This window comes from Xiphophorus hellerii, chromosome 12 (genome assembly GCF_003331165.1).
Source record: "Xiphophorus hellerii strain 12219 chromosome 12, Xiphophorus_hellerii-4.1, whole genome shotgun sequence".
In the NCBI taxonomy this organism is placed as follows: Eukaryota; Metazoa; Chordata; class Actinopteri; order Cyprinodontiformes; family Poeciliidae; genus Xiphophorus; species Xiphophorus hellerii.
In genome coordinates, this window is record NC_045683.1 from 7,680,972 (window position 1) to 7,708,059 (window position 27,088).

The window sequence follows — 27,088 nt, forward strand, 5'->3', positions numbered from 1 at the left end:
ATGTGACCTTTACCTTCTGACTGATTCATAAGGATGAAAAATAATGTTGCGGCAACTAAACATAAAATAATTTTTTGTGACATTTACTTTTTTCCTAAGTATACATATTTGTCATGGCAAGGTAATATATATTTCAAAAATTACACAAGGAAAATCAAATGTCTTCCTAATTAAATTAAGCTTCTCAATTTTTTTTGTTTCGTGGATTGTGGCACTTCTGGATCCCCATATTTCTGGACTTTCATGCCAAAACTTATCCAGTAATTATGTTTTTTTAAAAACAAAACAAAATATCACTGTTTAACATGCAAATAATTCACAGTTCTCTGATTGTGTTGTTATAAAACCAGGCTTATATTTTTAATGTGGTGATAGTAAAAAAGAAGAGAAACACTGAATAAAGTTAGTAGCAGTTTGTAGCACTGTTGCCCTGCAGCAAGAAGGTCCTGGGTTCGATTCCCGGCCCGGGGTCTTTCTGCACGGAGTTTGCATGTCCTCTCTGTGCATGCGTGGGTTCTCTCCGGGTTCTCCTGCTTCCTCCCACAGTCCAAAAACATGACTGTCAGGTTAATTGGTCTCTCTAAATTGTTTGTCCTGTTTGTCTCTGTGTTGCCCTGCGACAGACTGGTGACCTGTCCAGGGTGACCCCGCCCTAGGGACAAGGGTGTTAGAAAATGGATGGATGGATGGATGGTTCAATACCACAGTCATGTGGACGAATGTATGAACTACACCCCAATAATGGAGCTGCTTCATGTTCTCATAACAAATGTTAATTTCACAGAAAAGATTTTAAGAATATAAAAACATGTTAGAGTAAATGAAGGTTTTCATCAAGACAATAATTGTAAAGTTTTATCCACTGTAAGAATATTTTTTGAACATAGTTCATGCAAAAAGACTGCAGATTTTCTAAACTTTTCTAAATGCAACTTTAACTCAAACCTCACAGTAAAGCTGATAGTTTTATTAGGGAAACGTGTTTACAGTCTTACTAAATATTCATATGTCTGGAAAAATTATCCAATCAATCATTTTTGCCCTTTAGTACCATAAGAGAAGTAGTGACTAAATGTTCACAACCACCTATAAACCTTATCAGAAATATTTTAAATCCCAGTGAATTAAATCCAGCCGGTAATTCTTCTGTTAGTCATTTAGACGGATAAATTTAAGAGCGTAGAGAAAACTGGACCTTTATGACGCATTTTACCTGGAACACTTACAATATATAACGTTTATTTTTAGTAATAAGAGCAGGCACAGTGACGACGCCCCTATCTGGTATGCTGCTGCTGCTCCCATTAAAGCTTTGGTTAATGTACAACACAACATTTTACCAAGTAATTTTATCTTGGTTTCTAGTGAAAATATCTTAGTACACTTGAAATAAATTACCAGTAACTTCTCAGCGAGCTCCATGAACTTGTTTTAAGTCAATATCTCCTTAACTTATAGAAGAAAAACTAGAACTTTTTCATCAATATTAAGGAGTTATTGACTCTAAACAACCCAACTTATGAGTTGGTTTTTATTTCAAGTGAACTAACAAATTTGCAGTAGAAACTAGACCAAAATACTTGGGAAGATTTTGTTTTTGCAGTGCAGCACGGACACCAAAGTAACCAGAAAACGTCTGCGTGGCTAGAAACGGCCGGTGACTTCATTTGGTGGTGAAGGCGACGCCCTTCTTGACCCAGGCGTTGCTGTTCAGCAGGGACAGCATGAAGCGAGCCACGTCTCCTCTTCCCACCTGAGCGCTGCTGTCAGGCACAAAGTATCCCTCGTGCGTCAGAAACTCCTGAGCTGCAACAACAACCTTCACTTTACCCGTTGATTTTGTTTTGTTTTTTCTACTTCTTACTTTTTTCTACTCTCACCTGAGGCTGCCAGGTCCTTCAGGCCGGGCGGCCGAACTACGGTCCAGTTGATGTCCTCGGTTTTCTGCAGGAAGCGCTCCATCTCGTACATGTTGCTGAGGACGCTGCGGATCATCGGCAGGAGAAGGAACCGGATCAGGAACGGAGACTGGGCTCCAGAGTTAGCTAACCAACATAAAAAAATATGACACAATCTCACACAAAGCAGACATACAAAAATACCAACAGTAGCACTACCAGGTAAATCTCTCATCTACAAGAGACATTACTCAGTAATTATGGGGATAATAAGTCTGTCGTTGGAGGTTTCCATGGCAACTGCTTTAGAGACTTTGGATAAGCGGGTTATCAGTTCAGGTATTCCAATATTTGTTAATGGTTTTTATCAACACGTTCTGCCACATCAATGAGTTTGACATGCTGGCCTGTGCAGCCCACTTACGGTCTGTGTACCAAGAGGTCATGGTGATGACCCTGTTGACCCGGGCCTCTCTCATGGCGCTGACCACGGCCGCCATCGACGTGGTGTAGCCCGTCACGCCGGAGAAGAAGGAAGCCGGAAAGCCGAGGCAGGACATGACGACATCCTGGTCTTTGAAATGAGGCTTCAGGCTGTCTGCTGAGAAAATATCAGCCGACACAACCTGGAGACAGACAGACAGCAGGTCGGCATGAAGCCATTTTGATCAACATGAAGCCATTTTGATCAAGGGAAACATGTTTCACAAGGATAAACCGGAGAAAACAAAGAGAACCAGTCAACAGTACTTTGTTCTTATCCTCAGGTTTGTATTTAATACTTAATAATTAATTGATAAGCGGCCATTTTCTTGAAAACCTCAGTGTTCTCTTGTATCAATTGGGCCGACCGGCTAAATTTTTCATAATGTGCAGCCAAAATAGTCATTGACATCTTTCATGATTCCTGCTCTGACTTCAAGCCTCATTTCTCACAAGGAGTGAAATAAAACCGATCTTGATCTGGAAACAGAAAACCTCACTGCCAATTTACAATTCGCAAAATATTGTAAAATATTTCATATATAATTTATAATGATAAAACATCCATGAAACAGGACTGGGCTACAAACCTACACAGACTGGCAGGACTCCAGTTAAATGTGGCCTTCATTTAGCTTCCATTGATCTATGGGCGATACAAAACATGTTTATTATATTTTTGCACTAAATTATTTTTTGATAACGAGATTGTAGTTTCTTTTTTTAGCTACTTTCAGAATAAGCTGACTTAGAGCCTTGTGTCACATTAAATTCAAACAGGCTGCTGCTGGCCACGCCCACCAACTCAATGTTTACACTCACATGTGAAAATGGCTGCAAACAGATGCTCAATTATACAACCATATCTTTGAAAAGCACAAGTAGAGCCTACTGCACAATCAACAAGAATGCAGCAAGTGGTTTCTGGATCGTAAGTCAACAGAAAAACAGTTTTTTCCAGCAGCCATTGTACAAGACATTCAGCAGTAAAACCAGGTAACAGACTGGGCTCCACTGGGGTTGCTAGGTAACAGACTGGGCTCCATTGGGGTTGCTAGGTAACGGGCAGTGCCTGCTGATTTGTCACATTACATTCTGGAGGTTTTTGAAAACGGCTCATTTTCCAAAAAACTTTAACTTACTGCCAAATAAACAGCTGGGTGTTTTTTTAGAGCCTGGGTTGTTTTTCGAAGCTGTTGAGACCCAAATGAAAGTATAAAAATGTGAAAATTTGGCATAACAGGTCCCCTTTAAAGTTACACCAATCAATCAATCAATCAATCAATCAAATTTTATTTGTATAGCACATTTCAGCAGCAAGGCATTTCAAAGTACTTTACATCATATCAAACACAGAAATACAATGCAACATAGAATCAACAATCAAAACACGACATTAAGTCAAGTTCCATCAATAAATTTGTAATTGATTACATTTCAAATACAATCCTAAACAGGTGGGTTTTTAGTTGAGATTTAAAAGAAGTCAGTGTTTCAGCTGTTTTACAGTTTTCTGGAAGTTTGTTCCAAATTAGTGGTGCATAGATGCTGAAAGCTGCTTCTCCTCGTTTGGTTCTGGTTCTGGGGATGCAGAGCAGACCAGAACCGGAAGACCTTAGAGGTCTGGAATGTTGATACAACAACAGCAGATCTTTAATGTATTGTGGTGCTAAGCCGTTCAGTGATTTGTAAACTAACAACAGTATTTTAAAGTCTATTGTTTGAGCTACAGGGAGCCAGTGGAGGGACTTTAGAACTGGTGTTATGTGCTCTATCTTCCTGGTTTTAGTGAGAACACGAGCAGCAGCATTCTGGATCAGCTGCAGCTGTTTGATTGATTTGTTGGACAGACCTGTGAAGACGCTGTTGCAATAATCAATACGACTGAAGATGAACGCATGGATGAGTTTCTCTAGATCTGGCTGAGACATTAGTCCTTTAATCCTGGAAATGTTCTTCAGGTGATAGAAGGCCGACTTTGTAACTGTCTTTATGTGGCTCTGGAGGTTCAGGTCAGAGTCCATCACTACTCCCAGGTTTCGGGCCTGATCGCTGGTTTTCAGTTGTAATAACTGAAGCTGTGTATTGACTCTAGATCGTTCCTCTTTAGGTCCAAAAATAATAACTTCAGACAAAACATAATCTTTAGTAAAACAAGGATTATCTTTAGCTTTTAAGTTAAATTAAAATTAAAAACTTGCATCCATCACAAAACTATATATTGTGTTACAGTTTACTATTATTGCACGGCTTCGGTTCTTAAAGAAACAACATGCTGAATATGTGGCTCCATAAACACACCTGAACTTTGAACCTGGGTTGAGTTTTACCTTGAGGTTGTCATGGTGCACTGTGAGCTTCGCCGGGTTCCTGACGACGGCGGTGACCGTATGGCCCTGCTCCAGCGCCTGTTTGACCAGAAACTGTCCAGTCTGCCCAGTGGCTCCCAGCAAAGCGATCTTCATCTTCCAACCCAGTCAGGAGTTAAAACTGATCCGATGAATCACTTTGATGGCTGCGAGCCTCTCAGCTGAGGTTTCCTCCTTGTTGCACAAGCAGAAGTGTAAAAAAAGGATTACTGCACAGAGATAAAGACATCCTCTCCCACATAAAATACGGTTTCATCATATGACACAGTCTACTCTGAATAGCACAATATAAGAAATACAGGGGTAAGATGGCAACTAAAACATTTTTATATACAATCTATATTAATAATTTGCTCTTGTTTGATTCATAAAATCACTTAAATTATGGAAAAAGTGGCTCAGAAGAAAAAATTATGTTTTTGTTTATGTTTCAAAACATTTAGCAAACAAGTCTGAGTGTGAAATAAAATAAATCCCCGACATTTGTTGCTCATGAATAACTAAATTAAACAAATTTAATCTGGAGTTATAAATATTTAAAATGTGTAAATAACTAGTAGAAACCAAGATGTGTCTCATGAAATTCAGCCAAAAAGATTATTTTTCCTTATTTTTGTCTGTAATTAGAAATAGAATAAATTCTATATCTAATTATTGTTTTATCATTGTCTTTATAACTAGTGCATATATTTGAGGAACTTTAAAAAGTAATTATTTGGAAAGAAAATGGCAATTTTTATGATTAAAAAAATAAATAAAAATGACTATAATTCAAGGAAATGTGGCTCAATTTTACTCAGAAATATACATGATTAGCAGGAATTATCGAAAGCAACACATTGTTGATGATTTTAACTTACAGTGTAAATAAAAATTACTTTCAATGTTCATAAGTCAGAACAAAACACCTGTTGAAGATTGGATCACCTCAACTTCAAGGATCACTCTGAAGTTTTAAGTTCCACAGAATAAAACTTGAAGAACATTGTTTTAGACTCGTTGAACAGCCACTGATTATCATCTACATTCAGCATGTGATCAACTTCTTCTGATACCACAAAGATAATTAATTTGACCCGGATCGGTTCAAACAGAGACACACTGTGCAGCTTTCCTCGCCTTGTCCAATTAAACATTTTGGTTTCCCTCCGAAATCTCCAAAAACAGAAATGTCTCTGCAGCTAAAATAGAAAACATGAAACATCATGATGTTTAGTTTACCAGAGCGTAAAAGACCAATACTTTTTTCTACACAACGTCAGCTCCATGTTCAAGCACCAAAGTTATGGGGAATTTATATAAATATGAGCCATGTTTTATTTTTATTGTTTTATTTAGTAGGTATAGTTGAGTGTAGATGGAAAATGAATGACAAACTTTGGACAAATGGCCACCGGTTGGACTTCAGCCTCATTACAGGAGGTTAAAGTTCATCCAGAGGCAACCTGTTGATTTAAGTCTTTAAAGCCACAAATCACCAAAATAAAACCCTATTTTTAACCCTTTGAGATGAAGAGGAATTAATTTACTTTTCTTAAAAGATTTTGGTGCAGAATGCAAACAGAACACATGCCTCCACATCTAGAAAGTAATTTATCTGTAGGTGTTGAATAAGATCAATATAGATCGGATTTGATCAGATGTGACTGAAATACCAGAAGTCCATTTATCCTACTAAATAAATATCAACACACAGGAAGCACTTTCATGCACCTTAAGCTAACATGACTTAAGATTTAAATGTTGAAAAGCTTCTAATTTTTTCATTTTCTATTGGTTTCAAACCTATTACCTCAACCAAAGATCCTATAGCACAATTTTACTTTTGTTTTAAAAAAGAAAAACAAACCCAAAACTGTAATATGAGCCAAAAATGTAATCTGGAGGTCAGACCTTAAAAATTTGAATCAGTATTTTCCAGGAGAAATCTGATAAGTTGCAATTAATCAATAAATAAAATTAAAATGAGCTTGATCAATTTTGCTTACAGATATAACATGACCCATTTAATTGATGGTTTTAGATGTAAGTGGTTTTTAATTTTGTTTTATTTATTGGTTTTGGTTTTATTTTGGATATTTAAAATATCTTTCCATTCCAGTGTTCAGTATTCTTTCCAAAATGAAAGTTTATTGGTGATTGACAGTGCAAACTTGAATTATTATGCCATGAAAACAGTCTCAAAACAACAATATTGTCATTTATCGCTATAATTACAAGGACAATTTCTCGTCCAGCAAAATTTATCATGACAGGCTTACTAATCACTTTGATTACTAATAATCACTCTAATTACTTCATTTCACAATACATTTTTTGGAACATGAATGGTAAAATTTTAAACAGGCCTTGTTTTCAGTGAGTCTAGAGATATTTTGTATTTTAATAATTACACTCTTAAGTCAAAGAAAGTCTTTCAAAAGAGTGAAGTAATCCCACAAAATTTTAAAGACGTTTATGAGGATTCGTGATTACAAAACCTTTAAACTATGGGGAACCCCATGTTAAAAAAACAGCTGCCATTTCATACTAGATCAATCTTCAGCTGGTGTTTTCTGCATATGCTGTCAAAAGGAGGAAGAGTATTAGCTTGTGACAACTGAACCTTAAATGACCTCTGTGAGTCTAACATTATCTAACCAAAGCGAATCTTCGACACAGTCAGTAGTTTTGGATCTCCTCTTTTTCAGAAGTATTTTTGTTCCTAAATAACTTTAGCGACTCAAACAGTTTCAGATACGTATCCAAACATCTGCAACTAGCAACCAGCTAGCTGCAGCTTTAAAACGCAGAGTGGACGTTAGCCACGGTAGCATTAGCTTACCTATGCCCGGTGCTACGTCCGTCTGGTTCTACAGCGTTTAGAGGGCTGTTCAAGAGCACAAACGTTCGCGTGTGTTTATAAAACAAGGTTTCTGAGGTTGGTTTTGGTTTATTAACACACAGAAGTAGATGAAAACTAGAAATTACCGAAAAGGTAAAATAAAAAATATATATATTTGTCCATACTTAAAGGATAATTATTTAAAAAATGGAAAATATTAAAAACTGGAAAGGAACAGGGGAAAATGTAAGCTAATTGTTGACTTTGTGGTTGATTTAGCTGTTTTGGCAAATTTGCACGTGCTTGTTTTGTTAAAGAAGCTCATTTCCAAAATACCCAAAGACAAAGCTTTTGTGCTAAGTTAGAATATGGGCAGAGGTGGGTAGTGTACCCAAAACTTAGGAGAAATACTTCAACATATTTTTACTCAAGTAAAAGTGAAAAGTTGCCACACCCCCAAATATTACTCAAGTAAGAGTAAAAAGCATTTGGTAATAAGGCTTCAAGTACTAAGAAACTGATCAAAACATCAGATGGACCAAAATATGAAGTTATGTGGAAATCTTGGATATTTTATGGACCAAAATGTAAATAATTAAAATAAATAACATAATTACTAAATAACAAGAGCAGAAAAAAAATCTGTAATTTCTTTCAAAATAAAGTTTATTAGACATTAATAAAAACTGCAGCCATGTGTCTGTTTCTGGTGAATTTACTCCAAAATACTCCAAAAAGTAATTTTTCCCCCCAAAAAGTTACAATTCACAATGGTTGGACACCTTGAATATCATACATTTGCCCTATACTTTTCATACAGCCTTCAGACTGAACTTTAGTGAAAAATGTACTTGCTTTCTTCATAAGTTTATCAAGATCTCATCAGGACAATGTAAAAAATCGTTTTAGTGAGACTTCATTGTGTGTGCTTGGTTAAATTTCCCTGAGATGACGTGTAAACACCCAGTTAGTCTCCTGCTGTCAAAAATCCTCTCAAAACCAGTGGCTGCCTTCCTTCTTGCCACCATGGAGATTCCTCTAGTCGCATCAAGTCATTAGCTCAGGTAATCCACTTGTGGCCTGGTGCTTTGATTATGAGATCTTGGTCAGGGAGTCAGGACTAAACGAGCGTCAGCCGCAGAGAGGAAGAGCTGGACAGTCAGAGTCGCATCCTTCATGGGGCCTCGGTGTTGATGTTCTAATCGGACTCGCTCACAGCGGTGATTGACCTGATCCGGGCGGACTTGTGGAGAATGCAACTGAGCAAATGGCTGCTTAAATTCATACTGGAACAGCAGGCAGACAGCCAAACAACGAGGCCAGCTGCTACCGGATAAGCAAGGCTGTCACGTAAGTAAAAATCAGATTTTAATCAGCCAAATTGGTTGGTCAAAAAGACAAAACATAAACTAACTCACTCACTCTTTGGTTACTTAGCAACACCTTTCTGAGTAACTTGTGGTTACCTAGCAACAACCTGCTGAGTAACTGGCACAGCAACAGTTTAAAGTTTCACTACTGTGCCTCATAACTTACTTAAACTTTACTTAAAAACAAAGAACTGAGTGGACTGGAAGCTGTATATAAACCACCAGTTTGGACATATTTCGGGTATTTAAAACAAAAAATTAATCAATAATTATCAATATCAACAGATTTGAAAAAAGACTGTCTTACTCTACGTTTTGATATTTGCGTCATCTTTAAGGTTTTCAATACTGTTTAAAATTTATTTTGTTTTTGTTCACAAAGGATAAAGATTTTAACAAAATTCAGCTTTTTATTTGAGTAGATTTAACCAAATCATTCCAATGTAAACATAAAACACTGCTTGTTGCCATCAGGCTTCCGGCAGGAAGAAGGGAAGCTAGCTGCTTATGCCTACTTTTAGTGATGTCTTATTTGTTTATTTATCTTCTTAATAAGTGGGTCAATAAAGTATCCAGCTACCTAGCTAATCAAAAATCATTTATTATTATTTCATTCATTGAACTCAAATAAAAGTCGGACATTTTAAAATGCTCCATCTGGGCAGAGATTTCCTGTGTTTGTGTTTCTTTAGTTTGTTTTATGTAAGGCTTCTTAGAATTGAGACAAAAACAGACCTGTGAGGCGGGATTGAGGCCAATCACAGAGGGAAGGAGCAAACCAGCAGTTAACAGGATTAAAGCATGAATGGCCTCCAGATTTAGCTCCTCTGCTACCGAAATACTCAGCTATTATCTGAGACTTGGACAGAGGCAGAACTGTTTTAAAATAATGGAAAAAGGCTGTAATCTCTCTTGTAAATTATCCTGAAATGAATCAGCAGTTACATATTCATACGTTGGCAAGGAGTTGGTAATTATTCTGATGCTGTATGTCCGTTTGTTATTTACAGTTGTCATTGTTATTATGGGTCAGTACATTTTCTTGTCTTGTTATGAGAGTCAGTTTGTAATAATTATGTTTTTATGTAATATAACTTATTTGTTGGTTCTCTATCGCAGTGAACAAGCAGCATGTTTTTAATTACAAATTCCTGACAAGTACTGAGTCTGTAAGTGATATGTTTCATTAGACTGAGAGAAGGGATAGAATTAAATAAGTATTAACGTCTTCCAAACAGAAAAGTGGCGGTAAGCTAATTATTTTGTTACTGTTAAGTACGCACATGTTTTCTCTTGTCCTACTGGTTACCGTTTTCTTTGTTTTTAACATCGTGTTTGAAATAAATAAGTAAATAAATAAAAGCTAAAAATTTGTCTTCTTATAGATTGATATGTGCGATGCATTTTTCACTAACTATCATGTTTCTCTGGGGTTTGAACAGGAACAGTCATGGGATGTGGCGTCTCAAAGTCCAGCCAGTTCAACAAACATTCCAGGAAAGGTACAACCATCATCATCATCATCAGTCCCCAGTTATTTAATTTAACACAAGAAGATCCATATTTTCTTCCATATATCTAAACTTTATTTGTATCCATGAATTATGCTTCTCTCTGTTTCTGCTCTGCTGCATTCAGCCGTCACCAGTAAGTTACTTCTGTTCTGAGCTTGTTCTGCTTTTCGGGATAAACTCCATCCTGATATTTGTAGAAAACTAACAAAACTAACTAACTATAGCCCTGTTGCTGTAGTTAGTTTGGGACAACAGGCAACTCCACCTGCTCAGCTACCATAGAGTAATGGCATGCCTCAGGGCTGTGTGCTTAGTCCCCTGTTTTTGTTCCCTCTTCATCCTCGTCTACAAACCTGTTTATGGCTCCCACTCCATAAATAAGTTTGAGAACCAGATGATGGTGATTGTTTTTGTCCAACACAATAACTAAATAGCCTCTAAAGATTAGTTGGTTGAGTAATGGGCTCAACTAGGTGTAGCCACCCTAAATGGGTTATAATTTTGTTGCTCAATCAAGTAACTATGTTGTCCTCAGTTCTAAAAATACGATGGAGTATTAGGGTCATACTAAGAAAAAAATAAAATAAAATAAATAAAATTACGAGAATAAAATCATAATATTATGAGAATAAAGTTGTAATAGTTTGACTGGATTCTCGTATTATTTCGACTTTAGTCTCATATGTCTTTATTATTGTAATATTGTGACTTTATAATTGTAATTTTACTATTTTATTCTCATAATTAATTTTTTTTTTTTTAGCGTGGCCCTAATAGCCCGTTGTAAATGCTATATATACCAAACATAAGTTGAAAAATTTTTGACTTTGGAATTTGACAGCTTGAAATTGGGCCTCTGTCTCTTTAAGAAGCTCCTACTCTTTCCAACACTCTGCCTTCATAACATCATCACACCAATGTTTCTTCATTATGCCCTTTATAACCGTTCTTAGGAGTGTTGGACAGCGAAGTAATTTGTATGATAAGCTCAGCAGACGCACACAATCTGCAGATTTTTAGTATGAATAAATAAAGATTTTCTGCTCTAATTAACTTATTTTTAAAAAAATAAATATATCTCATAGTTGATCAGCTGCTCTGTGTTTCAGCTATAAGAGCTGCTGTCCTGATTCAGCGATGGTACCGGCAATATGTTGCTCGCACAGAGATGAGACGGAGATACACCTGGCACATCTTCCAGTCCATCGAATACTCCGGAGAACAAGCCCAGATCAAGGTGAAAACCACTGGAAAGGTTCAAATTGTTCAAATTACTGAAAAACAAAGAAAAAGAAGCAACACCTCATTCTTCATTTTACTTTCTCCTTCATTTCACAGCTTTATAACTTCCTCGGCTACCTCATGGACAACTTCACACCATCCAGCACAGAACGTAAGCTTTGTGTAAATCAAAATATTTTTTAAACTCTTGTTTCTTCAATCAAACTGAGCTTGAACTTTGTCGTCCTTCCAGGAAATTTGATCTCGCACATCTTCAGGGAGAATGATGTCTGTTGGGACTCAGAGTGGGAGCGGTACTTCTGCTACAAGAACATCGAAGTGCCGGAGGTTTACTCCGGGCCGCACCTCACCTTCCCGCTGACGGTGGAGCAGGCAGTCGGCCTGCTAGAGGCCTTCAGGAGCAAGAAAGTAGGAACACGAACACCTCACGTGTTTTTATCTGCAAAAATAAATTATGGGGAACAAGTTTATGTCCTTTTTCTAAAGTTTTAATCTATTACTACATATATATCTTTAAATATCTGATAAAATATTTTGGGCGATGTACGACAGGCTTTAGCCACTCAACCTCTCACAGCTAGCTAAGCAAAGTTAGTGGAATCAACTCACTCTTGGTTACCTAGCAACAACTTGCTGAGTCACTTGTGGTTACCTAACAACACCCTGTTGAGTAACTGCCACAGAAGCAGTTTATGGTTTTACCACAGCGCCTCGTAACTGCTTAACAATAAAAACAACAATTTGGAGTGAAAACTACGGATAAAACAGAAACGGTCATGCCAGCAGTTTGGAAATATTTCAGATATTTAAAACGAAAACATTAATCAATAATAATCAGTATTGACTGATTTGAAATACTAATATTGTGATATGTTTTTCAGCCATATAGTCCAGGCCTATTTTGGGCAACGTCAAGATTGTAAACGTCCTAAAAGGGCCGATTTTGCCAGAATGTTTTGATAAAAGCCATTAACAAACTGTTAAAATATTTAATCCAGTGTCTTGATTTAATAAGTTATTTGTACAATTAAATGATATTTAACATCTTCTCACAGGATTTCTTGATAGTTGTTTTACTTTTTTTTGCAATCAAAATTACTGATTTTGTGCTGCTAACTTAGAAATATTTGAAATAAAATGTGCAACATTCCCACTTATGTGTGACAGTAAATGTGACTTTTTATGACTCTCCACATTGATCGCGGACGTCAAGTAAAGCCGAGGCAGCAGTAGAGTAGAAGTAAGAAATACTGCCACCTGCAAGTGGGAGTTAGTATCAGTTTTTGATTATTTTTGAGGAAAATTTGCAATAAACTCATGCATTAGTATGAAAACGTGCAGGTGAATTTGCACAAAAAATGCAAATTTTTTGTGAGTGAATTTCCGCAAAAAATTAGAGGGACTGATTTGTATAATCTGGCTGTATAAAAATAAAAACAACTTAAAGTTTCACAGCTGTGGCGGGCCGGATCTGGCCTCTGGGCCTTCAGTTTGAACACATATGCTGTTAATTATTTATACTACACATTGTCACATGTTTGTTGTCAGTTTTTGTGTAAAATTCCACATAAATTGCATTAAATAAGTGAATTTAATGAATGAATTAATTTAATATTTGGAACGAATATTCATGGTGGCATTATTTTGCTGTGTGTTTATGCATCTGTGTCTGCGGCCATCTTTTCTCACTCCTCTCTCTCCCAGCAGCAGCTGCACTCTCGCTACGTGCTGGAGCTGCTGCTGGAGACGTGGAAGCTGCTCCGCATGCTGCCAAACATCAACCGCATCTCCACCTGCCACAGCAAGGAAATCACTATCTGCGGTAAGATTTAACAAATCTCTGGTAAACAATGTTTGGTAAATTAGACTCATGTTTTGACCCTTTAAGCATGAGAATACTGTTCAATAAATGAACATAAGAACAGTTCCTTTTGTATGAACTGATTCCTTTTTGTCCATGCAGGTGATTTGCATGGACAGCTGGAGGATCTGCTGCTGATTTTTTACAAGGTTAGATATTGTAAATGTTGTTTTTTTTCTGCTGATATTTAATGCATTTATATTTAAATTGGTACACTCTGATCTTTTCACAAACTAATACATATTTTTGGTTTAGTTTCTTGTGCAAATATCTTAGTACACTGAGATATTGTGTTTTGCAAGACAAAACAGATTTCAGCAAAATATAGAAGCTTTTTTTAAAAGTAAATAATTATTTGACATTGATTAAAAAGTTCTAGTTCAACTTGCAGATTGTTTGACATATAACAACACATTTTTCCCATGTTAAAAGTGAAACAGTTTGCCAGTGGAACTAGTACTTTTAATCAATATCAAGGAATTATTGACTTAAAACAGCCTCCATATTTTGCTGAAAAGTTAGTTTTGTCTTATTTCAAGTGCTCAAACTATCTTTTGTACCTTTTAACAAATTTGTTCTCGATACAACTGAGACATCTGTATGTTTAACTGGGTTTTTGTTGAGCAGGTCAGCCGATTGCAGCTCATAGATATGAAATAGAAAGAAAATAAAACCTTGTTTTTAAAATATTTTACAAATAAAAATAGCTAGTTTTGAATATCTGGAGAAAATATCATATATAACAATGAAATATTTGCAGATTCTTGTTTGCAAAATAGCACAAGACAGTCAGGAGAGGTTACATTTCTTATGCCAAAGATTCTCATCTGGATTTCTGTCTGGACTTTGACTGGGCCATTCTTACGTTATGTTTAGGGTTGTAAAGGTTTTTCCAAACTTCTCTTTGATATTTTCCAAACAGAATCTGTAATTCATTTTTATTTGAAAATGTTGTGATTACTCTGATAACTTTAAGAGATTATGAACACACCGGGGGGTGGTGAAGATATTTTTTGTTCGTCAAATGTCCAGTTTGATGACGGGAGGCTTTTTAAAATAATTTTTGAGAACTTTTTGATCTCGTAAGATCGGATTAAGTTGACTATTGCTTACATCTAAGTTGTAAGAAATATTTAGCTATTACGTTGTCTATGTTTTTGCTAGAAAAAAACAACAGATATTTTTCAAACAATCAAGTGGAAAGTGCGTTCAAGAAACAAACCACCTGTTGCTACCCGCAGCCTCTCTTGAATAATTCGTATCCTGACAACAGGAGACAAATTATTGCTTTATTTTTTTTAATCCCATGTTCTTCTCTGTGTACTGTTGCCAGTTTCATTGTCTGCATGCATGCTGCAGATTATCCGTGTAATCTTACGTTATTTGCCTGTTTACATCCCAGAATGGCACGCCGTCCTTAGAGAAGCCCTACGTGTTTAATGGAGACTTTGTCGACCGAGGAAAAGACTCCATTGAGATTCTCCTCATCCTGTTTTCGTTCATGCTTGTTTATCCGTGTGACGTCTACTTGAACAGAGGCAACCATGAGGACCACATCATCAACCTCAGGTGGAAAAATATACATGCAAATGTTGGGGATTAATGGTATAAATCTGAGTGAATGAAGCCTCCTGTTTTCTCTCTGACTTCCTTTGTTGTGTTTCCAGGTATGGATTCACCAAGGAGGTGCTGACTAAATACAAGGTACATTTTACAGATTTTTCATTCAACCACTTAAACCTTTTTATGCAATATTATAAATACATAAAAATGCAAATAAACAAATAATTCAGTTCCTATTTTAATTAAGAAACTAAGCATTTTATTGCCTAAAAATACAATACCACAGTTTTGATTTAGTAGATCTGAACCAGGTGAAGCTAAATCAGCCACTTGAGGATTTTTGACTAAAACATGTTTACAAATGTGTTTTGATCTTAATTGCAAAATGTTTATAATTTTTGTACCATTTTGGCTTAATTAATACTCTGAGGGTTTTTTCAGTAAATGTCTTATTTCTTTAGTCTGAATACTGGAGTTAACGATTAATCAATTACTAAATTAGTTGACAATTATTTAAGTAATTAATCGTGATTAATCACAATTAAACCAATTAATTGTTTCAGCCCTGATCTAAATTTAATCTGAACCGAACTGCATTACATTCTCTTCATGTTTCACCTCAGATTCACGGAAAGCGGATCTTGAAGCTGCTGCAGAAGATTTTCAGCTGGTTGCCATTAGCAACCATCATCGATCAGAAGGTGCTAGTCCTCCACGGCGGTATCTCCGACTCTACGGATCTCAGCATTCTGACCAAAGTGAACCGATACAATGTGAGAAACATTCACATTTCGCTCAACTTAGACTTATCCACAGTCTTTACATCAGGGGTGTCAAACTCCAGTCCTCAAGGGCCGGTGTCCTGCAACTTTTAGATGTGCCACTGCTGCACCACACCTGAATAGAATAATTAGGTCATTAAGGCTCTGAGAACTGATCTACACAAGGAGGAGGTAATTAAGTTATTTCATTCCAGTGTTTTGCACCAGTGGCACATCTAAAAACTGCAGGACACCGGCCCTTGAGGACTGGAGTTTGACACCTGTGCTTTACATTCACTCTCTGCTCTTTTGCTGACCCAGTATGTTTCAGCGCTGCGGCCTCCGAAGAGGAGGAACCACAGCTCGGCGGGCATGTCCATCGACATCGACATGGACGACGACCTCTGGAGCACCAGTAAGATCTACCAGCGCCGGGCGTCCCTCACGTATCCCAAGCCGCTCGGACCGCGGGAGTGTTTCCACAACCGCTCGCTGCAGGACTTCTCGACCCGGATCAAGGCCAACATGGAGAACGAGCTGGAGCACAGCAAGAGGAGGGAGGTCATCCTGGCAGCGGCGCTCCACAGGTCACAGCAGGACATTCTGTCTGCGTCCACCGACTCTATTAACAGTGACAATGTCAAGGACGAGTGGAGGCAGGTAAGAGAGCTGAGAATCTTCTCAGAAACTAAAAACATCTAAAAATAATAATAATTTATTCGGTTTCAGCACAGACAGCACATCAATACCTCCAAAATGTCAACCCCACTGGTTTCTTACTATCCTCATGTTTTCCCAAAAGTTCTGGCAGGATAAATTCCCAATGAATAAGTTGACCAGAGATTTCTAAATACATAAACACAGATACAGACTGCAGGGCTGAAACAATTAATCACGATTAATCGTTGTTAATTGATTATTGAAATAACCATCAACTAATTCAGTAATCAATTAATTGAAATAATTGTGGTTAATAGTGATGCTTCCTCACTCTGCATAAGCAGATGACATTGAGGTCACATGAAGCATGGAGGACAACTGAAGGAATGTTAGGATTATATTTACATCGCCCTTACAGCAAATTCATAAATTTCACCCCATTTTGTCTCTTTACAACTTCAGTGTGTTTTACTGACTCTATGATTCTGACCCATAAATGTACTTCAAACTAAACCGCACCAATTAATTGTTTTACCAGGCCTGAAACGATTATTGGATTAATCGTGATTAATCGTGATTAATCGATTTTGAAATAATCATTAGCTAATTTTTTAATCAGTTAATTGTTAACTGGAAAATACAGACTCAAAAAAGACCAATTTCTGGAAGAACAGCACACTCAGAGTAGCAATTAGGCCAAAACTATGCAAAAAATATATTCACTTTGCAAAAAAAAATCTTTTTTTTCTATATCTTACCTTCACATGGTTCAAATTAGGTTAAAAAAAACCCTCTTATTTTAGAACCAGTGAATCTAAAACATAATCATCAGATCAGCCCTACTCTGTATTGATGGTAAGTAAAGCAGAAAGGGTTGAGCTTTTCACATGTTGATGTTAGTTATTTGTTTTTGGCAGCAAATGCATCCTTCGCTACAAATGATCAGGCTATGATGTTGCATTTCGAAAATGTTTCTTTTCTTACTTAAAAAAGAAACTGAATTATTTATTTGTATATTTTAATGCATTTCCAATTTGCAGAATGTTCCATTTTTGGTTTTTGATTAATCGATTAATCATCTGAATAATTGATAGATTAAGTGATAACTTATATCATCGTTATTTGCAACTGTAGTCTGTTCTGTTATTGCTTACAAACTAAAGAATGCTCCATGTGAGGCAAAGTTTGAGCCCCAACCAAGAGGGAACAGTTCACCTTTCAACCACAAAGAACCACAAGGAGTATTTCTGCAGGTTGATGTTTGATGTTTATGCATTACAACGCATCAGTTTCCAAAATGTCGCGCTTGGATCTAAATTTTAAAAATCTCTGGAGGTTCACAGACAAAAAAGTGAAAGAATGGAGGTGGTCATTTTCCAGACGCAGATTTGTTTATCGGTCACAGCTCCACCTGAGATGTTTACATCGTAACTGTGTCAAGCGTACAAAGACATGGTGGTCAGGGGTCATGACCTTTGTGCTCCAGCCTTCTTCCAATCACAACCAGACAAGCTGAAGCTTCGACTGCTGTAATCCTCGATAATCTCCCTGCCGTGTCTTCAATCTGCTTTTCAGGCTGACTGTCTCAGCGGCTTCAGAGCAGCTCGGCTCAATGAACAGCTGCTGCACCGTAACGTAAACGATAGACTGTCAAAATACGGAGAGAAACTTCTACATTTATTATACTTGGTTTAGTTAATGACTGCCTCCTTTTATTCTTACAATACTTGTGAATGAATAATGCAGTAAGCCTCTAAAATGAAGGTTTAACCATGTAGAGTTTCTGCACCTAGAATGTGTCTGGGAATTAAATGTGACCTATTATGCTTCCTTGAACAGGTTAGGATAGGTTTATGGGCTATACAAAACATTTTTTGGACAAAATGATTTTTATATAATGAGATTTTAGTGAGTTCTGCCTATTTTTAGCTCCTTTTATAATGAGCTGTTTTAGAGTCTCTCGTCACTTTAAATCCAAATAAGCTGCTGCTGGTCACGCCCCCAACTTAACATTTATACTCACACATAAAAATTGCTGCATACTGATGCATAATGACACATCTTTGAAAAGCATTAGTAGAGCCTCCTGTACAACCAACAAGAATGCAGCAGTGGTTTCTGAATGGTAAGTCAACAACAAAACACTTGTCTTTTCCAGCAGCCATTGTACATACCGCTATAAAAGGTGTCGTGGGTCTGCTTGGGTTGCTAGGTTACGGGCTGGGCTGGGGTTGCTAGGTAGCTGCTCAGAGTCTTCGATTGTGACTCAACAATTTAGAGGTTTTTGGACCCACACTGTGGGCCGTAAGACACTAATTTAATCAAATTACATCACAAAATTATTTGTTCAACATTTGTTCAACAGATAAAAACAGCGACCAGAGACTTAAAATACAAGACATTTTTTGATTTCCTTAGATCTTTGTTTAATTAACTTAATATCAGCAATACTGAGAGACAAATGTCTCTTTTGCTTTTAATTTGTCGGTCACAAGTTCAAAATATTGGGAATTTTAAGGATGAAATTTATTTTTTTATTATAAGAAAAGGAAAAACTCAACTTGCAAGGTTTGTCCCTTCCGGGTTACACTAATGGCCACAATGTCACACACAGTCCTACCAGTGGTAGATAACTGGTGCTTGATGGGACGAGTAAAAGAACAAGTCAGGAAATCTTGTGGATTATAAATACTATAAATACTCAGTCCTGCACAAACAATTTCTCAATTTCATCAAATAAATTTTAGCTTTATAAACTTGAAAATATATCCAATAATTATTTTATTAATTATATTTCTCTTTATATTTAACAGTATATGAAATAATTAGCAATTAAATTGTGGGCAGTTTTTAAAAAAACATCTTTTTAGCTTTTGCAGTGTGTCCAAAGTGTGGCTCGGGGGCCATTTGTGGCACTTGAAAGGATATTGTTTGGTTCCTGATCACAAGCCAAGAGCAGTAAAAAATTTGGCCAACAAAACAGAAAACAATCGATGACCCCAAAAAAATGGAAATGAATGTTTTCCTACTATATTTTTACAGTTACGATGTAAAATGCCACTGGACATTTTTAAGTTAATGAATTTTGTGGCCTGTCAGTAGTTTATATTTGCCAATTTTGGCCCCCAGGGCAAAAGGTTTGGTCACCTGTGGTGTAAACCATAGCAAATAGAAATTAGAATTTTGGAATTGAAAGCCACTAAATGTTGAATAACCGAGTAAATCACCTATTGTGAAAGTTTATTTTTAGTTATAAAATCTCTTTTTGTGTGTCTGCAGATTCTGGACCTGCTGTGGAGCGACCCGATGAACCAGGACGGCTGCATACCCAACGAGGTGAGGGGCGGAGGCTGCTACTGGGGTCCGGACGTCACTGAGGACTTCCTGAACAGACACAACATGCAGCTCATCATCCGCTCACACGAGTGTAAACAGGAGGGCTACGAGTTCTGCCACAACCGGAAGGTGAGATCGGGTCGAAAGTTAGTTCATCTGTCGACCCCACGAATCCTTCCTTTAAACACCGGCAGTGTCGCCTAATGAGCGCCTTCTGTTACCGTCTTCACCCAGGTCCTCACTCTGTTCTCTGCCTCAAATTATTACGACGTCGGAAGCAACCGGGGGGCCTACGTGAAGTTGGGTCCAGACCTCGTGCCTTATGTGATCCAGTACCAGGCCAGTAGCATGACCAGAGAACTCACCGCCAGGCAAAGGTAGGAAAAATACCTGGAGTCAAACATGTGCAGAACAAATTACATGTGGAAGACGAAATGTAGAGATTTGATTTTCCTAATTTGAGAAAAAAAACCAAACATGCTCTTCCACATCCAAACGCTGCAAAAACACAAAGTCTTAAAACGTAGTTTTTATCCAGATTCGAGTACACTTGAAATAAGACACAATTGACTTATAAGTAACCTTTTAGCAAGATATAGAAGCTTGTTTAGAGTCAATAATATTCCTTAATATTGATGAAAAAGTTCAGATTCTTTTGCCAGATTATTTCACTTATAACATGGCAGGGACATCATGTTATAAGTGAAATAATTTTCCAGTGGAAAAATAACTTTTTCATCAATATTAAGCAATATTATTGACTCTAAAAAAGCTTGAATATCTTGATAAAAAGTTACTTATAAGTTAAGTTGTCTTATTTCAAGTGTACTAAGATATTTTATACTAAAAACTAGACAAAAAGATTTCATGTTTTTGCATTGAAGAAATAGGCAGGTAGACACAAAGTCGATAAAAATGCCATTGAACTGAAAAACATGACATAAGTGTTTCATATCAGTTGATGTCGTTTTTTGCTTTAAATATCTGAAATGAAACAAAACAGGTGGGGTGAACTGGTGGCTGAGAAACACATCGTAAAGCATCTTAAATAGTTTTAATCCGATTTAATCTGTTTCCTTCCGTGTCGTTCGCAGCGTCGGGCGAACCGAACGCTCGGCCCTGAAAGTCCTGCGGGAGCAGCTGTTTGCGCACAAGTCAGACCTCCTCTGTGCCTTCAAAAAGGTTGACACAAAGAACGCAGGTGTGTGGTGTTGGTTTTCACACGTTCAGCCTCCATCGGATCTGGTGACAATCTCAAAGTTCAGTGATTTGTTTGAGGAAAATTTGAGCGCAAATCTTTTGTATCCATTGTCTAGCACTACAATACCCATTCAGGATAAACATCGCCTGTTTTTAATCTCTTCCATCAGTTTCATAGAAACTTTAGATGGAAGATAAGTGATTCCTTTCTGTCGAAGGAACAGTCCTGAAAATGTAGAGGAGTAAATATAATGCACTGCAAAAACACAAAGTCTTACCAAGTTTCTAGTGCAAATATCTTAGTACATTTGAAATGAGAAAAAACAAGTAACTTTTCAGCAAGATATAGGAGCTTTTTTAAGTCAATAATTTCTTAAAGTTGACCTATTATGCTTCCTTGAACAGGTTAGGATCGGTCTATGGGATACAAACAATATGTTCACTACATTTTTTTTAACAAAGTCATTTGTAGGTAATGAGATTTTCATCTAGTAAGTTTATTAGTCTATATAGTTTATGGTGTATTTCGAGCTCCTCCCAGAATGAGGTGATTTAGAGCCTCTTGTTACTTTAAAATGTGAATTTTGTGTAATGGGTCCCCTTTAATATTGGAAAAAAAAGAACTAGTTCCATTGGCAGATTATCTTACCCATGTGAAAGATATCTTGTTATAAGTGAAATAATCTGTCAGCGGAAGTAAAACTTTTTCATCAAGTTACCTGTAAGTTAATTGCATCCTATTTCAATTGTTCTAACATATTAGCACTATAAACTAGACCAAAATACTTGGTAACATTTTGTGTTTTTGCAGTGCAGCACATTTGATTCTGGATAGTTACTTCACTTAATTTCAGTCCCTTAAATCAGATTCCTAGACGCTTCATCACCATACACGCAGAAGCCTTAACAACAAGACGCAGATGCTGCAGCCCTGCTTTAGTGAGGAGCTGAAGTATTCCTTTGATGTGAACTTTGACCTCCACCAGGTTTGGTGTCCCTGATTGACTGGGCCTCGGCAGTGGAGAGCGTTATGCACCTGAATCTGCCGTGGCGGATGCTGCGCTGTCAGCTGGTCACCTGCAAGATGAGCGACGGCATGATCGACTACTACGACTGGTTCAACGAACTCGCCATCAAAGGGCCCAACACAGACGTAAGGACGCAGAAACGCAACTGGGACCAGCCAGTCACAGATCAACGAAGATATTTAACCTAAATTTTATAAACGTATGGATAAGTTTTCTTTATCAGCATTTTGAGGAAACTTTAAAAAGCCCCAATAGCTGAAATTGATGTGGTTATAAATATGATTAATACTGTCAGGAATTAGAAAAATAATACAATATCTCTAAAAACTCTCCCCATGTTTTGCTAAGCAACTTGTTTGTTGTCAAATGCATGAAACGATTCAGATTGTCTATAAAGGAAAATAAACGGAAAAAGACTCAAGACACCTTACATGTTAATAAGTTTTTATATCTGTGGTGTTAAGCGCCTAAAACATTCTAAAAAGTGAATTATTATTCCATAATTTTTATCTCTTTTTGTTTTAGCTTGATATTTTGTAAACTTCCAAAACATGTCACAAACGAACAAACCATTTTTGGATTAATTTAATGTAAAAAATCTTTGCACCTTAACTTAATTTTACTCTAAACATTATTTGCATTATTTTGTAACAAACCAAATCATAATATTTCATGATAGCAGATTTAATAAACAGTGGATTTGCATGTTTTTGTGTAAGGATAGGGAAACGCTTTAGGAAAAGTTTTAGAAACATCATTGAGAGGAAAATCTGGAAGAAACAAGAGGCTGTAAATATAGAACAATTAGAAACCAGTCGACCAGAAACGGTTCTGTTTTCTGTTTTTCTCTACCAGCACATCGACCAGAGCCTGCTGGAAACTTTGTACCGCCATCGCTCCACTTTGGAGACCATCTTCAGGATCGTAGACACAGACAACTCAGGTACAAGAACTGCACAGTTTAATTATATATTCAGCATATCGAGACAAAATAACGCTGTTTTTAATGCACTTTTGGTTTGTTGGATGGTTAGTGTCAGGACTGGTAGACTGGTTTGGTAGATTTGAGTTTTAAGACTAGATTTACATGAACAATTTGGACAATTCTGATTCTGAGATTAAATTCAGAATTCTGTTTTATCTTTCCTTTAGCCTCCCTAATTCTCCTCCGTCTAAATGTACAACAGCATATTAGGGACATTGTAGATAAAAAAAAGAAAAAATGAGTCAATTTCCACCAAGAAACAAAGATTAATCTCAGAAATCTTCTAGAAAAAACAAGGAAATTTGCGAGAAAAACAGAAATGTTGAGATGAATGGTCTTCCGCTCACAGTCGAAAAAGTCAAACTTTTAGGACTTTTCAAACTCAGACATTTCCAAGTATTTTTCTAACTACAACAACCCCAATACACTGTCGCAGAACTGTTATAATAATGTTCATTTAATTAAAATATTACTTGTTAAATTTGTTGTGCAGGTAATTTTTGCTTGTTTACTTGGGGAGAAAAAGCAAAGTTGGGGACTTTGAACTTGGGAATTTGGTGTAAAAAGTTTCTGGTTTAAATAGAGTCTCCTGAGCCTCCGTTAATCCACAACGAGCGTGTCAAAGAGGTCACGGCTTCCTGAGTCGTGACCTCAGGAAGGTCTGAGGTCAGTGGGTTAATCCCTGGTAGTGATTAACCCACTGACCTACTGCTCCCTTTCCCACTTCTGAACCGTCGCAGAGTTTCACACCACCTTTCCAGCATCCTCTTCCTCCAGCATCCACAGCAAATTAGGGCTACTATAGACAGAAAAAAATAAATACATTTCTGCCAAAAAAACCTCAAAAATTTTAAGAAATTTTGTAAAACTGCAAATCATCCACACCGTGCAATTTTTTTTTAACTTTTCAAACTCAGAAATTTTAATTTTCAAATTTCTGAGGTTAATCTAAAAAAATCTGTTTTTTTCTTGAAAATTGAAAAATAAAAAAGACAGAATTTTCTGAGTTCCAAGAGTCGAAAATTTGTGAGAAAAAAATCAGCAATTTTGAGATTAATCTCAGAGATTTTCTGAGACTTTTTGACTTTTCAGTCTTCCAAGTTTTTTTTCTAGAACATTTTTGAGATAAATTTAAAAATTTCTGAGTTTTTTTTCTATCAATTTTTTTTTTTACTTTTGGAGTTCAGAAATGTCTTTGTTTTTTCTGAGGTTAATCTAAAAATGTCTTTTTATTGCAACTTTTCAGAAAAAAAAAAAAAATCTGAGCTCCAAAAATTGAACATTTACAAGAAAAAAATCAGAAATTTTAATCTAAGAAATCTTCTAGAAAAAACATTTTGACTTTTCCAAGTTTTTTTCTAGATAATTTCAGGAATCAATCTAAAACTTTCTGTGATTATTTTTTCTTGCACATTTTCAGGAAAAAACAAAGAAATATCTGAGCTCCAAAAGTTTTAAGTTTAAAAATTTCTGATGTTTTTCTTGCAGATTTTTGGCTTTTGGAGTTCAGAAATTTCCTTGTTTTTTCAAGTAAATTTCTGAGATTATTCTGAGCATTTCTATCTTTTTTGGTGGAAATTTACATGTTTTTTGTTTTGCTTTTCTATCTATGGTGATTGTAATTTGACAGCAGGTCTTTCTCTTCCTCAGGCTTCATCAGCATGGAGGACTTCCGGCAGACGTGGAAGCTGCTCAGCGTCTACCTGAAGATGGCGATCACGGACGAAGACATCTGCAACCTGGCCGAGACCATCGACAGCAACCACGACGGCAGCATCGACATCGACGAGTTCATGGAGGCTTTCCGGCTCACGGACAAGAAGAGCCGCCTGGAGCGGGGACGCAGCATGTTCATGGCCACGACGTCGGACCTCACCAAGCTGGAGGGCGACCCCAACGTATGACCCAGCAGACTCAAAACAGATGTGCAGCCGCTCACGACACAAGCTGCTTTGATGACGCACGCGGCGACGCAGGATGGCGCAGAGAGGCAGCTGCATCAGGGATCACGGGGGATTAGGTGGAGCTCTGAGATCACGTGTTTGACGGTGAAGGTTCATCTCAGCACGAGGAACAAGAGAGACGAAAACAACACAGGAAACATTTTTTAATAGCTACAAAACTGGAATAATGTGACAACTGCACTGTAATTAAAAAAATAAGTGTTAGACAATGAGTACGTGGATTCTTGCATTTCCTACAAAGAGAAAACGTTTTTTTAAACAAATAGAAGATGCAAAATGTGCACATTACTGGCAACTCTTGTACATATTTTTGTAAATAGCTTTGAAATAAATGTATGTTTTATTGCACAACTATAATCCTACACTGAAAAGTCTAACTTTAATTTGAGTACATTTAGATTTTTTTTTTTAAAGGTGACCAATTATGGTTCCTTGAACAGATTAGGAAAGGTTTATGGCCCCTACAAAACTTCCTCATTACATTTCTACACAAAATCATTCTTAGATAATTAGATTTTAGTTTCCTCAGCTCTGCCTATTTTGAGCTCCTTTCAGTTGTTTTAGAGCGTCTTTTGTCACTTTGTCCAAAGTGATTATTTGATCCAAATAATCTGCTACTGGCCACACCCTTAGACTCAATGTTTACACTCACATTTGAAAACGGCTGCAAACAGATGCACAGATGTACAACTGTATGTCTTTGAAAAGCAGAAGTAGAGCCTCCTGCACAACCAACAAGAATGCAACAAGTGGTCTCTGGATGGTAAATCAACAGCAAAATCAAACCACGATGGAGCTCCACTTGGGTTGCTAGGTAACGGGGTTTGGCTTGCCTGTGGTTGCTAGGTAACTGTGGAATGTGACTTAACAATCGGGAAGTTTTTGAAATGGCTCATTTTCCAGACACCAGAAAGCATTAACTTATTGGGTCTTTTTTAAAGTGCTGCTTTTAGAAGCAGTTGAGACCCAAAATGGAAGTATATAAAAAAGATCATAGCTGGTGAACTTTTAATCAGTAGTCAATTGCATTCAATACTGCGGTGGTATAAATGTGACAAGATGCTGTCATTTTGATTAAAAATGGGAAAGACAAGAGATCATGTCATATCGGTCAGGCAGATGTTTGTTCATAAGTCAGCAAATGGTCACAAGAAAATAGAAACTTGACAAAATTTGTCCATCCATGATCGAATGTTTGAAACTGTTACTGTTTAGTTTCCAGTCTGAATCCACCCACACAGAATGCAGTAAAGGTGGTGAATATAAGCTATTTGTTAGCACTTACAACATTTTCTATCTGTGTAAAGTTTACACAGATAGAAAAGTTATTCATTGTCATATTATGATAAAGCAAGAAAAACTGAATTTATTTATTTATTACCCTTCTTTAGCATGGGGTCTTCAGAAAGACTCCAAATTAATGATCAAATTCATCAACAAGTAAACATATATACAAAAAATATACTCTAGATATTTGTAAACAGATAAACAATCACAGATAAATATCACAGTTAGCCCTTAATGCCAAACCAGCCAGTTAATATGAAGTTATTTTAATGTTAGTTATTTTATTTAAAAGCATTTTTAACCTTTAAATGTTTATTTACATAAATAAATATGACTGCTGGTATTTAAAATATTGTATTTTGTTCTTGGTTCAATAATTTCATATTAGTTTGTTTCATTTGTTCTGAGCAAACAGTGAAGCACTACTATAGAGTCACCAGTAGAGGGGGCAATACGTTCATTCTCAATCTTCGCAGTGCTGAAATTTGGAAAATCTCATGGCGTTTAAAAGAAAACAGACATTAAAAAATAAAATATTTGAGGTTTTTCATAATAAAAACCATCACATTTGTTTTTAAGCTTTTAAGTTTTTCGACTCTGATGGAATCAAACGTTTTGTGGCAAAGACAGGTTGGTTCAGTCGTGCATTTAAAACCTCTCCATTTTTATTGTGGGATTTTCTTTTCCACTTTTAGACGCTGACAGCAGAATAAAATGTATAAATTAATGTTGAAGTTTCACCT

General features: G+C 36.7%; 2 protein-coding genes across 4 annotated transcripts; one reads left to right on the forward strand and one right to left on the reverse strand.

Moving 5' to 3' along the window:
• Positions 1–842: 842 nt before the first annotated feature.
• LOC116729992 (uncharacterized protein YwnB-like) lies at positions 843–7,652 on the reverse strand. Of its 2 annotated transcripts, none has more exons than XM_032578918.1 (5): positions 7,575–7,652; positions 4,712–4,924; positions 2,323–2,524; positions 1,881–2,045; positions 843–1,801 (listed from the first exon to the last, which is right to left on the reverse strand). In XM_032578918.1, exons 2-5 carry the CDS (start codon positions 4,844–4,846, stop codon positions 1,767–1,769), a joined length of 537 nt encoding a protein of 178 aa, XP_032434809.1. In that variant the 5' UTR covers positions 4,847–4,924; positions 7,575–7,652; the 3' UTR covers positions 843–1,766. The 2 variants fall into 2 exon arrangements, with proteins under 2 accessions (XP_032434809.1, XP_032434808.1); XM_032578917.1 differs by having other exon boundaries at positions 843–1,806; positions 7,575–7,648.
• Positions 7,653–8,227: 575 nt separating this feature from the next.
• Positions 8,228–25,985, forward strand: ppef2a (protein phosphatase with EF-hand domain 2a). Of its 2 annotated transcripts, XM_032577513.1 has the most exons (18): positions 8,228–8,924; positions 10,387–10,446; positions 10,583–10,591; positions 11,568–11,695; positions 11,797–11,851; positions 11,933–12,108; positions 13,408–13,522; positions 13,664–13,710; positions 14,964–15,130; positions 15,229–15,265; positions 15,748–15,897; positions 16,207–16,545; positions 19,825–20,010; positions 20,116–20,258; positions 20,976–21,082; positions 22,068–22,234; positions 22,965–23,052; positions 24,745–25,985. In XM_032577513.1, exons 2-18 carry the CDS (start codon positions 10,395–10,397, stop codon positions 24,996–24,998), a joined length of 2,220 nt encoding a protein of 739 aa, XP_032433404.1. In that variant the 5' UTR covers positions 8,228–8,924; positions 10,387–10,394; the 3' UTR covers positions 24,999–25,985. The 2 variants fall into 2 exon arrangements, with proteins under 2 accessions (XP_032433404.1, XP_032433405.1); XM_032577514.1 differs by lacking the exon at positions 10,583–10,591.
• The last annotated feature ends 1,103 nt before the right edge of the window (positions 25,986–27,088 follow it).

Bases quoted from the DNA above. Each gene is read 5' to 3' on its own strand.
- LOC116729992 (XM_032578917.1), bottom strand. From the start codon at position 4,846: ATGAAGATCGCTTTGCTGGGAGCCACTGGGCAGACTGGACAGTTTCTG. The intron at 2,046-2,322 runs GTAAGTGGGCTG...TATGTTGGTTAG, and splicing joins GACCTCTTGGTACACAGACC to CTAACTCTGGAGCCCAGTCT. The intron at 1,807-1,880 runs GTGAGAGTAGAA...TTGTTGTTGCAG, and splicing joins GAAGGACCTGGCAGCCTCAG to CTCAGGAGTTTCTGACGCAC.
- ppef2a (XM_032577513.1), top strand. From the start codon at position 10,395: ATGGGATGTGGCGTCTCAAAGTCCAGCCAGTTCAACAAACATTCCAGG. The intron at 15,898-16,206 runs GTGAGAAACATT...TTGCTGACCCAG, and splicing joins CCAAAGTGAACCGATACAAT to TATGTTTCAGCGCTGCGGCC. The intron at 23,053-24,744 runs GTACAAGAACTG...TCTCTTCCTCAG, and splicing joins CGTAGACACAGACAACTCAG to GCTTCATCAGCATGGAGGAC.